At 40.2% G+C, this 14,433-nt stretch overlaps 1 protein-coding gene across 1 annotated transcript in view; it reads right to left on the bottom strand.

The window, feature by feature from the left end:
* LOC135997220 (pinopsin-like) overlaps nt 1-3,498 on the bottom strand; it is an 81,710-nt gene extending 78,212 nt beyond the window's left edge. Inside the window, exon 1 of the mRNA XM_065649720.1 lies at nt 3,162-3,498. Within this exon, the coding sequence (XP_065505792.1) occupies nt 3,162-3,498 (337 nt within the window). The remainder of the gene's footprint in view (nt 1-3,161) is intronic.
* Between the last annotated feature and the right edge of the window lie 10,935 nt (nt 3,499-14,433).

Raw genomic sequence — 14,433 nt, 5'->3', positions numbered from 1 at the left:
TATAACCATGAGCCTGTCAAACTGTGGCTAAGTGGTGGGTAATAGGAGCGCATTTAGCAAATCCATTCATTTCCCCAACTCAGTGACGTGCAGTTCCCACTGCAGTGATGTAGTTGATGGAGCTGCAAATATGCACAAGCACCAGGGTAAAAATATTTATGATGGGAACAGCCTATGCCGTTCCTCCTCATGCTCCCTCAGATCAAGACCCAACAGCTCTTACGCTTCCACAGCAGGTCTCATGTCCTCCTTACATGCTTATTGATCAGCATCTGCACTTCCCATTAGCTTTTAAACCTTACGTTTTCTGTGAATGGCTTGAAAACACAAGGCAGATGTGTGGAAAGCAACACATAAATAAAACAAACATACTTTGTCCATATTTTGTTCCACTGTGCCCATGGCAACTCCCTGTTTCTCGGGTCATAGTTTTGAAGGGCTTGGGGTAGGCAATGGATTGGCCAGTTAAAGAACTTACAGCTCAGTTCCACAGTAAGCAACATCAATGTACACTGCACTGTCAATTTGTTGGCAGGAGAATCAGATCTGCTTTCCAGACCACCTCCCAGGGCAACAGTTACGTGATTTTTAAAAACGTAAAACACTTCAGACAAAAAGAGTGATCTATCATCATGCATTTATATTTGAAGCAAATCTCAGCTTCCTGCTTTCACTGGCTCAGGTTTCATCCAGGCCACTGATATGGGGGATAATACCTTCACTCTCAATTTTATTTTAAACAGGAAGAAGGAAGTTTTCATAACATCTTGAAACAAAGTAGGAGGGGGGAAAAAAGAAAAACAAACCATAAAATACAGTTCACCTCAGAAGCCTTTTCAAAATTAAGTGCATTTTAAAATATTTTAATAGTTTGAAGTTGCCTTAGGTGTGTTTTACAGATCTGCAAATACCACAGCATGAAGATTAGTTGCCTACTTCAAATTTCTTCATGATTTAGGAAAATACTGCAGTTTAAAAAATAAGGTATCTATCTTCATTTGGTACAGGAAAGAGCAACTCAGCTGAAGTCAGTGAACTTACTGTAATGTCATACAAAATCTTGGCCCTATACTGATGTTTATCCTAGTAGGATAGGATCCGTCCCATGAAAGATTTGTATTCTTACAAAGCTTGATATTGAACTTCAGTTCTTCTTAATTACCTTTCCTACTACACATCTCTATTCTGGACCCCAAGCATTAGGGTCCCTAATCCCTCTTACCCTTGACAGGCCAAAATCAGACATGAGACGCAGAAGAGGATAAGCTAATTTTAAGTGAATAGAAAATATATATTTTTTTCTTAAGAATAGATAAGGAATTGCAATAAAAGTGTAAATAACACAAAGAAATGTTCTCCCAGCCTATACAGTTTTGTCATTTCTGTGTTCTTATATGCTCCTTTTGTATCATAGCATCATATAGTATTTTGTAGTCTTTGTAGCTTTTGCATTTTTGTCTATAAATCTAATCAGCTTTGCCTCTCACAGGGCAGTTACAGTGATCAGGTCAAAAGGCTGTGATCTAAACCGGACTATTTAGGTGCCAAAAAATCCTCTTGCTGACAAAAAGCTTCTTCAACATGCTTTTTCTCTAATCTCTTAAACACATTTTTTTTTTTCCACTCCTCTCTTCAAATGTTATTTACCCATCCCACACCTAAATAATAAAAAAGAGGCTAAAATCAAAATATTAAAAAACCTAAAATCAGTCCTAACCTTTTCATTCATGAGAAGACTAGTTACTGCAATATTGGAGTTCATAAAATTCACAAAAATGCGAATGAAACATGGAAGAAGACGACATGTCATTCTGTTCCACACAGACCAAACCAAAAACATCACACCAAGGCATTTTTGATAAAGGAGCCTATTTTCAGGTGGCCGAGGTCAGTGCTTTTATGTTGTACGACACTGCTAACTCCTGAGAGCTCACTTTGGGCAAAGCAGCTGTTTCCCAGGGGAAGCTGCCAGGCTGAGACAGCTGTCATTAGTGGAGCACACATTTGAGGAAGGCAAGGGCACCCCTGGAAATATCGCGAGCTTATATTTCAAGTAGAAAATGTGGGTTTGGATCCACAGCCTGACTCTAGATCAATGGCCGCAGAACCACTTCTCATGCCAAAGCACCTGCATGAGACACACAGCAACTCCAGGCTGCGAGAAGACCCAGGGATGTGCTCACTCCTGTCCTGGTGGCCTGGAGGCACCAAAGCAAGGACATACAGCAAGCAGGAGCCGTGCCAAGTCTCCCAGTCTGGATGAGATAACGATCACATCTAGATGTGCATCCACATTTAGAAGACCTTTTTTCAAATGTAGGAATAAATGCAGAAAGGGTCACTGCTTGGTGATGTAATTCATAAAGTGCTGGGCCACCTTGGAGTGAAGAAGGCTGCCCTCTGACCATGCTTCTTCCTTTCCCCTGACTGTCCTTTTTCCTTTATCCTTTTTTAATAATTTAAATAATTTCCAGTTAAAAAACTTAAATCTAGCAGTGCAAAAGGTGGTTGCAGGAAAAGCTTTGTCTGGACAGGAGAAGAATGCTGAACACTGTTTTACTGTGGCTTTGATGCACACTTTGTCTATTTCCAATAAATCCATTGCTATGACTTAATTTGCTATTGAATCTGCAAACATGTAATTTTAACATAAAGATTTTGCTTTGGGGGAGATCATAAAGCATCAAATGATGAAAAGTGTCATTAGCTGGGACATGAGAGAATTCATACTATAGATTAGTAGATAACTACAGACGGTAAATGGAGTACTTTCAGAGGGCCTCGTTCATGACAAAAGCAGAACTGAGGGGCCTGTATTTCAACGTTGGCACAGATTTTCTCGAAAAACTGGGGAGTATTATATATGTTCATATACTTAATCCAACTCCTTCCAGTGGCTTGCCTCTTTCTGGATGCCATTTATAACTCTTAAAAACAAGTAATTTCAAAAGATGAGATACACTAGGAAATATTTATCAGATCTGTACTATTCTTTCATAAAGTCTTTTGCGAAAATGTTTTAAACCATACATTTCACTTGTGTTTGACCACCGTAACAAGGCAGTCATCTTCCTGTTAACCATTGAGCAGCAATCAGCTGGCTCATCAAGTTGCTTCATGTAAGTGTTAACAAGATAAAAGAATTACCATTGAATTCTTACCGAAGCAGGAATTGACAAAGCCATACCACATACAACCATGCTCCCCTCCAATCCATTTGCCATGGATGTTAGATGCAAAACTGAGGGTAGTGCCTGAGATGCACACTAACATATCGCTGACGCTGATGTTCAGGAGGAGCATGTTGACTGGGTTACGTAGGGTTTTAAACTTGCAGAAGAGGATGAGGACAATCAAGTTATTCAAGAAACCAAAAAACAAGATAAATCCAAGAAAGACAGCCACTACTGTGTGCCCGTTTCGTGAGAGTCCAGCCCTTGGCCCAACAGGATCTGTAGGTGCACCAAAGCTCAGGTTGTATGTCCAAGTGTGGTTCATTTCGGACTTTGACACAGCTAGGTGAGGGCAGAGATGCCAGGTGCCTTGTGCTGAAGTCTTCTAGCAGTTTTCCAAAAGTGTCCCTCCATTATAGGTCAAATCATCTCAGGATTCTTGTGATCTTCACTCAGCTGAGATACCTCATGGCTGGTTACACAGATCTGAAATACTGTATGGCAGCACTAGAGTGTTGCCCTGCACTGTGCCTTTCCAGCGGTCAGCTCTGCATGTAACTCCAGGGCAGCAGAAACAACCAAACAATCACCTCAAATTCATCTTTGTTATTTAAACCCAGGATCACGCTAGATGATCTCTTTTGAGGCTCAGAATGGAAGGTATCTTAAAAAAGTACTTGAGCATGGTCTCTTCCTTCAGAGCAAATGCGCAGCCCTTCTACCAAAGAGCAGCTACTGCTGTTTCTTCTGACAATGGGTGTCTTTCTGAAAATAGAGAAGAAAACAAGTGGTAACAATAAAACAAACATTTCCATAACAAGACCAAAGTAGGTACACCATTTAATAACACTTCCAGCCTTTTTGAACTGTAACAAATATTTCTCGGTCTTTTCAGTTTTCTCTGTGATTTTCAACAGAAAAATCAGTTTGTTGACATTTTCTTGGCTATTCTAAACATTTTTTCCCTGGCTCACAGTTTCAGCTGGAGAAGGCTATTTGTACCTTATTGGCAAAGTTCCTCAGGTGAGGAAATGAATGGTAAGACATATCTTTTACAGGAAAAAAACTGTATTGTCTTCTATATTAAGTCAATCCACATGAAGTGAAGCTTTGGTCTTGATTAGAGCGGAATTAAAGCGATGACAACTTTGGGAGGAGGAAAAAGTATTTCTTTACTCAGAAAGAATAATTTCAAGCACAACCCCTGAAGTTCTCTTTCTCACAAAGGCTGGTAGAGCTGCGATATCAGTTTTACTTCTCCCACATTTACCAGTGGACAGATGTTCTCCTTCATTATTTATAAAGCAGCCAAACACCCAAAGTCTCACATCTCTCTCCTGTCAGTCATGAATTTGTATATTCACATGCAGTGAAGACAATCTGTGTGTGTATGTTGTGAAGTAATAGCAGAGTGCTTAATGTGGATGGATAACTGCTTAGCCAGCCTTCTGCATGGTTGCAGGCAAATTCTGCATAGATATTTCTATTAAAATGGAGATTGATACAAAAATGTAGGAATTTCCACTCCTCAGTGCAAAAAGCTGGCTAAACTAAAAAAAAAAAAAACAACAAAACAAAACGAACAAACAAAAAACCCACAAAAACAAAACATTCCCAGAAGTCATGTACTCCTAGAATGATTACATGAGTTTCATATGCAGCATCTTCTGTATTACTCCTAATCACTGCTTTTTGGAAATTGCCTTGTATGAAAAGATGCATTAACCAACTGGAAAGATGAGAGTTCAGAGTTTATCAAAAATGCAGAGGTTGGTGGATTTTTTTTTTTTCACCATATCTTCGTGTCATGGTGAACAATTATAGCACTCATTTCTTCTTACTGTCTCCCTACTCTAACAAATTCACTATACTAAACATGTCTCATTATTGCAGTGATTTTGAACTCCAATCTATACAGTCCATCTTTCCTTTCTCTTCTGATGAGTAAATTATGTACACTTCACAGACCTTCTACTGTTTGGTCATTGACAATCTGAAACACTGATGCTTTTTGCTTTTTTGCCCCATTTAAGAAGCACATGGTAATTTAGATTAGTAAGAGTCTTAGGTGGCATATCTAAGAGAAAGAACATTTGAAATCTTCTTTCTACCATTTTGAAAAAAAAATCCCTTATGCAATTCTGGTTACAGGCTATAGAAGGAAACTAACTGGGACTGTCAATATACTTTAAATTTACTCATAATCGTGTTTAAAGAAACAAAGTAAAAATTTAGTAGAACAAAACACATATGAAAGAACAACTGATTAAAAAATATTACTCTGCATTCCTCAGTCGCTAACTCTATGACTGAAAAGGCAAACAGTTGCACCTTTTTTTGGTAGGAAAAAAGCACGCTGGCATTGTGCTGAAGGAGAGTTTCAGAAGGAAGAATTCACAGTAAAATATGTACAGTGAAATAAACTCAATAAGTAATCATTGGTAGATATTTTTAATAATTCTGCTTATACCCTCAGTTCTAATCTATTTTTTTTCCATCACGTCAAAGACAATCTTGTATACTCTGTTTGCACAACTGTTTATTGAGGAATGCAACTAAAGTCAGTCCTATCTGCTCATCTCTTCTTCAAAGCACATTGCAGAATCTGACTTGAAAATATGAAGAGACTTAAGTCTGATTTACATGCAGATTAATTTTAGTTACAGATGCAATTTTTTTTTCCAAGCTGAACTGGTTACACTTAGATAATCCATAGCAAAGATTATTGTATGCCATCATAAATGTTTCTATGTGGGAATTAACCTCACCAGAATAATCACAGGCAAAGGGTTTGAATTATCCCAGAATAGTATTATCGTTAAAGCACCACAACCGTGGTGTTAGACAAAGCCAAAGGTTATAATTCCCTTAGTAAATATGGCGAATGTTATATATATGTATCTCTGTATTAAACTCAAAAATATAAATAATAAAATGTAAATCTTTTATATGCAGTCACATCCATCCTGCATTGCTAAAGACATTGACTGTTCACTTTTACAGTGCTTGTAAAAGGACATTTACTCCCTGGGTGGGATTCAGCTGACTAAAATTTAGCCGTCTGACACCAGGTGTGCAGGCACAGCCCAGTGCCCAGGTCATTTCTCTGCAGACCACAACCCATCCAGCTTCAGCAGGGCAAGTTCTGCCCTGGTGTACCGTGTCAGGATGCCTTAATACCTGGGCATGAGGAGCAGGCCCCAGCAATTCAGTGTAAGATAAGTTTTAAAAAGTTAGTAGGCACACAAGAAGGTCAAGCCATGCAGCCAGTTGAAATTGAGATGACAAAGAGGACACAAGAAGATGTGCTTCCAAAAGCCTGGGGTGAACTTAAGACATAGGTCTGCAGAGGAAAATATTTGAAGATGTAGGTTGTGTAGGACTAATTCTCTTATTAGTATAAAGTGCTAAGTTTTTTACACCTTTGAATGAACTACAAGCCAAATTCAGATTGAAATAAAGCCACTAAACTCCCATACAAATCCCTTGAAGAATGGTCTAGTTCCTACTTAATGTTAGAATTTAACGGAATAATACACATTATTACTGAAAAACACCTGAAGATAGGCTTGTATGCTCAAAAGTTCACTTCTTTTTTTTTTCTCCAGACAAGTAGCTTGGTTTAACAGAGGTTAGTTTACAACTCAGACGACCCTCTCTTACAGGTGACTGCACTCTCCATTCTCCATGATCTGGTAGGGCATCCTGATCCCTAATTTATAGCAACCATGGGAGCTTGCAGGACCCAACCATATCAAATTCTGCCAATTCTACTCCTCAAAAAAATGTTAAGAAAAAAAAATGGAACTTACAATTTCATTCAAAACAAATAAGCGAGCATCCAGTTTGTCTCCTTAAATTTGTTCAAATTGATGTGGAATGGAAAACATACCCAAAGTAATACAAAACATATGGCCAGGTGAAACAGGCCAAAAGTTCATTTCACATCACCAGTTATTAAATGCTTCATCTGTTAACCAGTTCTGACAGTAGCAACCTAAAGATATAGCAAAACAGAAACCCATCACTGCTTGCACTTTTGTCTGAGCAGTCTGTTGGAAAAAAGTTTTCAAATGAGGTTACATCAGCTTCTGAGAACACAAGCATTAATACTGAGAGTGTAAAGCTTCGTTCTGCACTTGCCACCACACATTAGTTTGAGCAGAGTCCTACACCAGTGAAGCTGTTTTTTCTTTCTCACTTTGGGCCAAAGAAGTACCAATTATTGAATATATTAGCCCTAAGAGTTTCAGATTTTTTTTTCTTAAATGAACTCATTCATTATTTCTAATTAGCAGTTTATTTACCATCTTGCCTTGCAAAGTTGTGCAGCAAGCCAAAGATGATGCTTAATTCACTTTAAATATTTAACAGCTGATGAAATTGCATAACACAAACAAAACCCAGCTTCAAAATAATATTGCTAAAAAACTTACTCTCTTACACTATATTTACGTTATTCTCTTGTGATATAGAGGAGCTATAAAAAAACTCTTTATATTTACACATCCACACAGCCTTAATCAACCTGTTGTTCAGTTCACAGTGAAATCAATTCTCAAATAATGATTTTCCTTCATTTAGGAACTTATCTTTCTACTGAAAAGTTAAAATAATAATAATAAAAAACACATAACATTTCAAAGACAATCCCAGATCAAATTTTATGAAGAAGGGATCAATTTATTGACCTGATGCCAGAATGATGTTAGGAATACTATATTTTTAAGTTTTTATACACTAAACCTTTCTTCCAGATGAGAAACTGAACTATTTTTAACAGGAAGCATCCACAAACAGAGGTATCACCTGAAATAATTATTTCAAACACAGCTGAAAGAAGGGAGACTGTGCGGGACTTCACAACACCTAAACAAAATTCTCGTCTGTTCTGGACTATTTTTTCCGTGCTCTAAGTCACACTGAGTCGAGAAACACAGAGGTAAAATCTTTAGAGGTGATCTTGAAGACAGGAGGCTCTGTGGTCCAAATACTATGGTATCTCCCAGCTCCCAAAACCTGCTATCTGTAGGAAACCTCTTGCATGTAGACCTACAGACTTACTTTTAGGAATTCATGAAAAAGAGGGAGATGAAAACAGGAACAACATAAGTGCAGAATACATGCTAAGAGGTCCACCACATTTGATAGGCATACTATTTACTCAAAGGAAAATTTTAACAGTGTGGTGAAACAGCATGACAAAACCTTGACCCGTTGCTTTTGAAATAAAAGCTGCTTTTATTTAGTATTTTAAAAGTTAAGGCAACCTCTGCTACATACAAAGAGGGTTTTTTGCCCAGAAATGCCTGTGCTAATAGTGAAAAGACAGACCCATTCCTGGGCTGCACTGAAGTGATGAGAAGCATCTCTTGGAGCCTCAGCTGGGATGGCTGGAGCAGAGGGAACAGAGAGACACCTCCTCAGCACCTCAGATCTGCCCGAGCCTTTCACCATCGCATCAAGCCAAAGCTTCTTCAGCCAATCTCATTTCCTGATTTCGCCTTCACAAACTTTTTAACACTTATTTGAGAGGGGGAACAGAATAGAAAAATGGAAGAAAAACCCACCTGCATCTATCACCCACAGCAACCCAAGGTGAAAAAGCCACCTAAGTCTCCGGGAAAGGCGTCCTGAGCGGCGACGCGCCTGACACCTGGCTTCGGTACCGGCCGGGTCGCCCACCTGAAAGGCGCAGCCGGGCTCCGCCACCGCGGAGCGTCATGCCCAGTGGCAGCGCGGAGCTGACTCCGCCCGGACCGAAAAAATCCCCGCCCCGTGGGCCCCGCCTCCCCCCTCCCGCGGATTCCCCGCGCCCTCCCCTCCGCGCCTGCGGAGCCGCGGCTCTACGGGCTGCCGGCTGGCAGGGCGCTTACTTTCCGCGGGATGGATGCTGTGGGGTCTCCCCTCCCGCTTCCTTCTCTTCTCTCAGGCGGGCTGAGAAAACATCCAACTTTCGGGATGGCGGGGGGAATAAACAGATTTTAAAAATAAATTTAAAAAAAAAAAAAAAAACAACAGAAATAAAAGTAAAAATAATGCCGAGGCTCGGCTTGCGCTGCTCCCCGCGCAGCCCCCGGAGCCGCCGCGCTCCGCCCGCGCTGGGGCGGTGCTGCAGCCCCCGCGCCCCGGCACAGCGGACACTGGAGGAGGGAGGCTGTATGGAGGCGCTCAGCGCCCCGCATTTTGGGAGCTCCTCCGGCTGCCCCTCTTTCCCTGCTTCAGGGCTGCGCCCCGCCCCTGCGCTCCCCCCAGGGTCTGCCAGGGCATTTCTGGTCGTGGGGCACGTCTGCACAGAAAGGTTGGGCTGTGCACTCTTTGCACTCTGATTGCTCTGAAAGATTTATTTTTGGAAGCAATGAGGTATAAATACCTGTTCAGCAGCAGATCAGGAATACCATCTGAAAATATGTGAAAAATGTTACAGACGTGTCTTGTATGTAATTTATCGAGCATCTGCTTTGTCTATATTTTCTACGTGTACCTTTGCATTTTGAGCATTTACAGATCAAATGAGCGCTATGGTTACTATGTGCTGAAATCTGTTTTCAGAAATACATGTATCACAGAAATATATATGGTTTGAAAACTATGTAATACTGTGTCTTTCTGTTGCTACTACTGGTACTACCCACTGCTCTTTTAGACTTTTTTCTACAGGAGAAAAAAAGACCACAGGGAATGAATTGGTGGATACAATCACTAGAGGAAAAATATTCTGGAATATACCTTGCTCTGTTGAACACCTCTTAGCACTGGTTCTTTCTGAACTTTACTAAAAAGAGTCTTTTCCCCAGTGGAAAACTAAAGGCTTACCCCCTTTCTTTTATTTGTTGTGCTAATAACAAGATTCTGTTCCAAAATTCAGCTTAAGCAAAACTATTTCATGAAATAAAGTAAGAATTTTCTGCATAAATAAATCAGGAATACACCTAATACCATCGCCTTCAGAAAATACACAATATCACAACTGTGCTGATTAGACCGCCATTGTAAACTGTCACCTGCTTCTCCCATACAATACAAAAGCGAAAACAAAACTAAAAACTGCTGACATTACATTCCAGGAGAGAGCAAGAGTGTACATCCTTTAGAGATGCCGAACTAAAAATAAAAATATAAAAGGTCATATTTTCAATGTCACTTATAAAAGGTGTACTTCTGAAATTCTCCATTATGGCATCTAGTTACAAAAAAACCCCACAGTTACCAAATGCACATACTTCTAATAATTTTTCAGCAGCATGAAAATGTGCTTCTACAGGTGTTAATTTGTACTTCATTATCTGATGCAAAGTCAGATGAAACTGCTTACTAAAGACAGCTGCATTAAAAAATGGTTTAGAATTCATCTACTTATTATGAACTTGGAAGTTTTCAAAAAGTAGGTTGTGCCAGCAAAAAAAAAAAGTCAAGACAAACAAATCATGGAGCAGTTTACATACCTGATTCATTGTTGTGAATCTCCTTTTGCTTCACAGATTGTGATTCAGAGCAGTTTGGCAGCATTGCTAATTACCAGTGTGTGTCAGTGAAGCACAGGCAGGCTGCCACGCTCTGGATGGTGGGGTTTTAATTCTGAGATCCTGGAGGTGCTTCAGGAGTTACACTAGGACATTTGGTTTGAATTCCTTGTTTCATTTAACAAAAAATTAATGTTCCTAGGGAATTCCAACCTCTGCCATGAATTTCCTGTTTACCTCCTGCTTCCCAACAAATCTTGTGAGTTTTAGCAAAGTCTCTAACATCAGACAGGAGGGACAGTAAATTAAGTGGGGAGCAATACTGAGAGCATCTGCTGTTGTGTTCCCCAGTGCAGCTGCACAGCAAGGTGGAGAATTGGGTGTACACTGACATGCAAGCCAGGTGGACAAATGAGGGATGAGGATTCATCTGTGAAGTTGAGATTGTGTCTGTATGATAGTCATATCCTGCTTTCAGAAGCTGTCCTTAAATTTGCCAGAACCTAGGAGATTTTTAAAGCTATTTTCTTATGTTCCCATGGGAACTGCTTTTGCTGTCCTCACTTATAACCTCCATAATTTTCCCATCGCTCTTTGAGAAAGATCCAGTTAGTCCATCTTGTTTTGCTCTGTGTTTTGTTCCTCAGTGTATCCTTTTTGAAGATCAACTTCCCAATAGGGGTAACATCCATTTCGACATTATCAAAAGAAAAAGACCTTCCTGACTCTTTCCCTGGTTTCACTAAAAAGACTGCAAATTTGCATCAGTGATCATAATTTCATTGGTTTAACATATGATGCTGAGTGGTTGCTTAGCTCATTGACATACTGTGTATGTCCTGAGATACTAAAGGGTGGTGGCATACTACATGGTTTTGCCAAGTAGTAGCTTCTTTAACAGTAGAACCGCTTTGTTTTGCATGACAGTGATAAAACAAGGAGAAACCATAAGGGAAAGTGAGGGAAACTCTTCCCTTCCATCTGTCCACAGCCACAAACATTTATAAATCTTAAAATCCTTGCAGCAAAGCTATTCACCAATGAATACTGGCAGCAAAACCTAAGTATCCTCAGATTTATCACAATATCTCATAGCCTACAGCTTGAAACCCAACTAGTTGATTACTTATAAAAAATGGCAGCAGATAAAAAATGCATTGGCCTCAATTCCATATTTAGATGTTTTGGATGGCACAGATTTCACAGTTTGTGAGTCTGAAGAGAGAAGAGTTGATGTGAGTCCAAGATTGAAATTGCTCATAATCTCCTTGTTCTGCACAAAATATATGATGACAGGACTCTGAAAGCAGCTGCTAAAATTTAGAGTTAGATATAAAAATTTAGTAATTCAAGTTTTGGAATGAAGAAAACAGAGTATGTTGCATCATAATAAAACTGCTATCAGAAAATTTTGAAATGCCTTCTGAACAATGTGGAGGAAGATTATTTCTTGTAAACTAAGAGATAATTTGTGAGTCAAACCCGGTTTTCTTTACCTAGAAACAGTCTTTATGTTCAGTGACTCACAGAGGTATCTTATATGTTTTGAGACATCCTTGAAAATCCTGTCTATCCCTTTTCTGCTAAACCAGAGGAGTGTGTGTCTCCAAAAGCTGTTCTAATTAAAGACATGATCTGTATTTGAGACAAGATCTTGTGTACCTAAGGTCTATCTAATTTTCCAAGTATACTATCTGGCCTAATAAAAGATGCTACCCTGTCTAGAAACCTTGTCTTACCTGTCCTTTGACTATCACGGCAACAGCAACACAACCATTCAGTGAGCCACTTCTTTCAGTTGATGTCTTGTTTGTGCACGATGATTTTGCTTACTGTCCTGCAAGGCTCTGAAATGCCTACATGAATTTCTTTCTCATTTTTGTACTTCATCTGAATTCCTAAATCACAATCAGCTAGTGTTTAATTTACCTGCAGATTCTAAAGAAGCATCAAAGTCCTAGGGTCTGGATCTAGAGAGCAGATCCCAGCTGCTCCCTGACTCCACAGTGTGTGAACATTAGTTGTGGTTGCATCCCCTCTTCTTCCTCTAAGCAGTTCCAGTCAGCCCCCGTCAGAGTGACTGAGAGATACTGTCATTTCAGGGACACCTCGCAGTGTATCTAGGCAGACAGCAGGACTAGAATTTTTCTCTTTCCATTAGCTTTCTTTCTGAAGCTTATAGTAAATTTAGGCCATTCTTTCTGTAGTTTTGCACTAATAAATGCTTACTTCAGATTATTTCGAAGGTTCCAAAGAATATCCTATGCCTTTTCTATTCACAACTGATGCCCAGAGTCTTCTGCCATCAGCAGGTAAGGGGGAGGCAATGGGAAAGCTTTCAGAAATCCAGACACAAAGTTAGAAGTGCCCTCAGAAGGCACGAGACTTCAAATGACACAAACGACTGTGCCTCGCTTCACTGCTGTAGTGGGGTATATGTGTGGAAAGACTTTCTTTGCTGACGAAAAGGCAAAACTAAAGCAGCAGAAGGAACTTTTTGTTCAAAAACGCAGAGTGGGAACTATGGAAGAAGCTCAGATTGTTATTTGGGCTTTGTTCAACTTGCTTTTATGCAAGATGGGAGTTAGCTTATATTCTTGTTCCCTGTGGAGGACGTGTGTTTCTCTGACCTGCTGTCACTCAGAAAGAACAGGGAAGACCAGAGCCAAACTGGGGGTGGGAAGGCTGCCTGGTTGGTCCCAGGTGCAGGACACATGTTTCATCTTCCAAATCACTAGTGGCATCACTCTCTCCCCTGGGTGACCAAGGGAGGGCACTGTATGCATCACTGACACTGGTCCCAGGAAGACAGATGTTCAGTGCAGCTGCAGATGGAAGATAAAAGACAGCAGAAAAAAATGAGCAAAGGATTATAGGAGGCACGTCAGGCACTCTACATATTTGCATTTGGCTGGCAGAGCCTTTCCCCAGCAGAAGTCCCTTAGAGATGTTTTCCATCCTGCCTCATTACCAGAGTGCATCCTCAAAAAACAGATTACAGGCTTTTCTTTTTCCTTCAATACTCTGTCAGGTCCATCACTCCCAATGCTCCCACTGAAAATCAGATGGATCACTGGAAATCACAGCTTCACCCAGAGATACATTCTCTTCCCTTCTTACCCAGCCACAATAAGGTGGCTTAGAGAAGAGCAGGATTTTGTATTGTTATTTTGCAGTATGTCAAGTTAGAAAAGCTCGAAAATCACATCAGACTCCCTCTGACAAAAAGGACTTTTTAAACAAAGGCTTGGTTATTTGAGCCCTCAGCTTGCATAGATCAGATTGCTCAGAGCCCCCTCCAGCTTGGCCTTGGATGTCTCCACGGATGGGATGAGGAAAAGGAAGAGCTATTTTTCTCTAGCTTTGCCCTCTCTGGCCATCCTGCCTCCCACGAGTGGCTGAGACAACTGGGTAACAGTCAAAGCTTGTCTGTAATTTGGTAGGTGGCTGGCGTAGTTTGCTTTCTGACATTATCACCAGTTCAGCTGAAATCTGATATCTCCTTACTTATTACAAGACCTGGTAGCAGGTATGTTAATGAAAGATACTGGGTAATTTGTCAGTCCAAGAAATGCACACAAATGTCAGACCTGACACGGGAGGAAGGTAGGGCTGTTTTGTATTTCTGAACATGTTCTTGCCAAAGTGCTACATATTACTTTTCTTAAAACCACTTAGCAGTTCCTTTGAATCATAGATTAATTTTTTACAGCAGTTACATTTCATATCAGATGTGAGATTTGCTCTTCCTTCAACCAAAAATCTGTTTTCAGCAGAAAGGGAGAAGCAGTTGTAGA

The sequence above is a fragment of the Caloenas nicobarica genome, chromosome 1 (assembly GCF_036013445.1).
Source record: "Caloenas nicobarica isolate bCalNic1 chromosome 1, bCalNic1.hap1, whole genome shotgun sequence".
NCBI lineage: Eukaryota > Metazoa > Chordata > Aves > Columbiformes > Columbidae > Caloenas > Caloenas nicobarica.
This window is presented reverse-complemented; position numbering and strand designations above follow the sequence as displayed.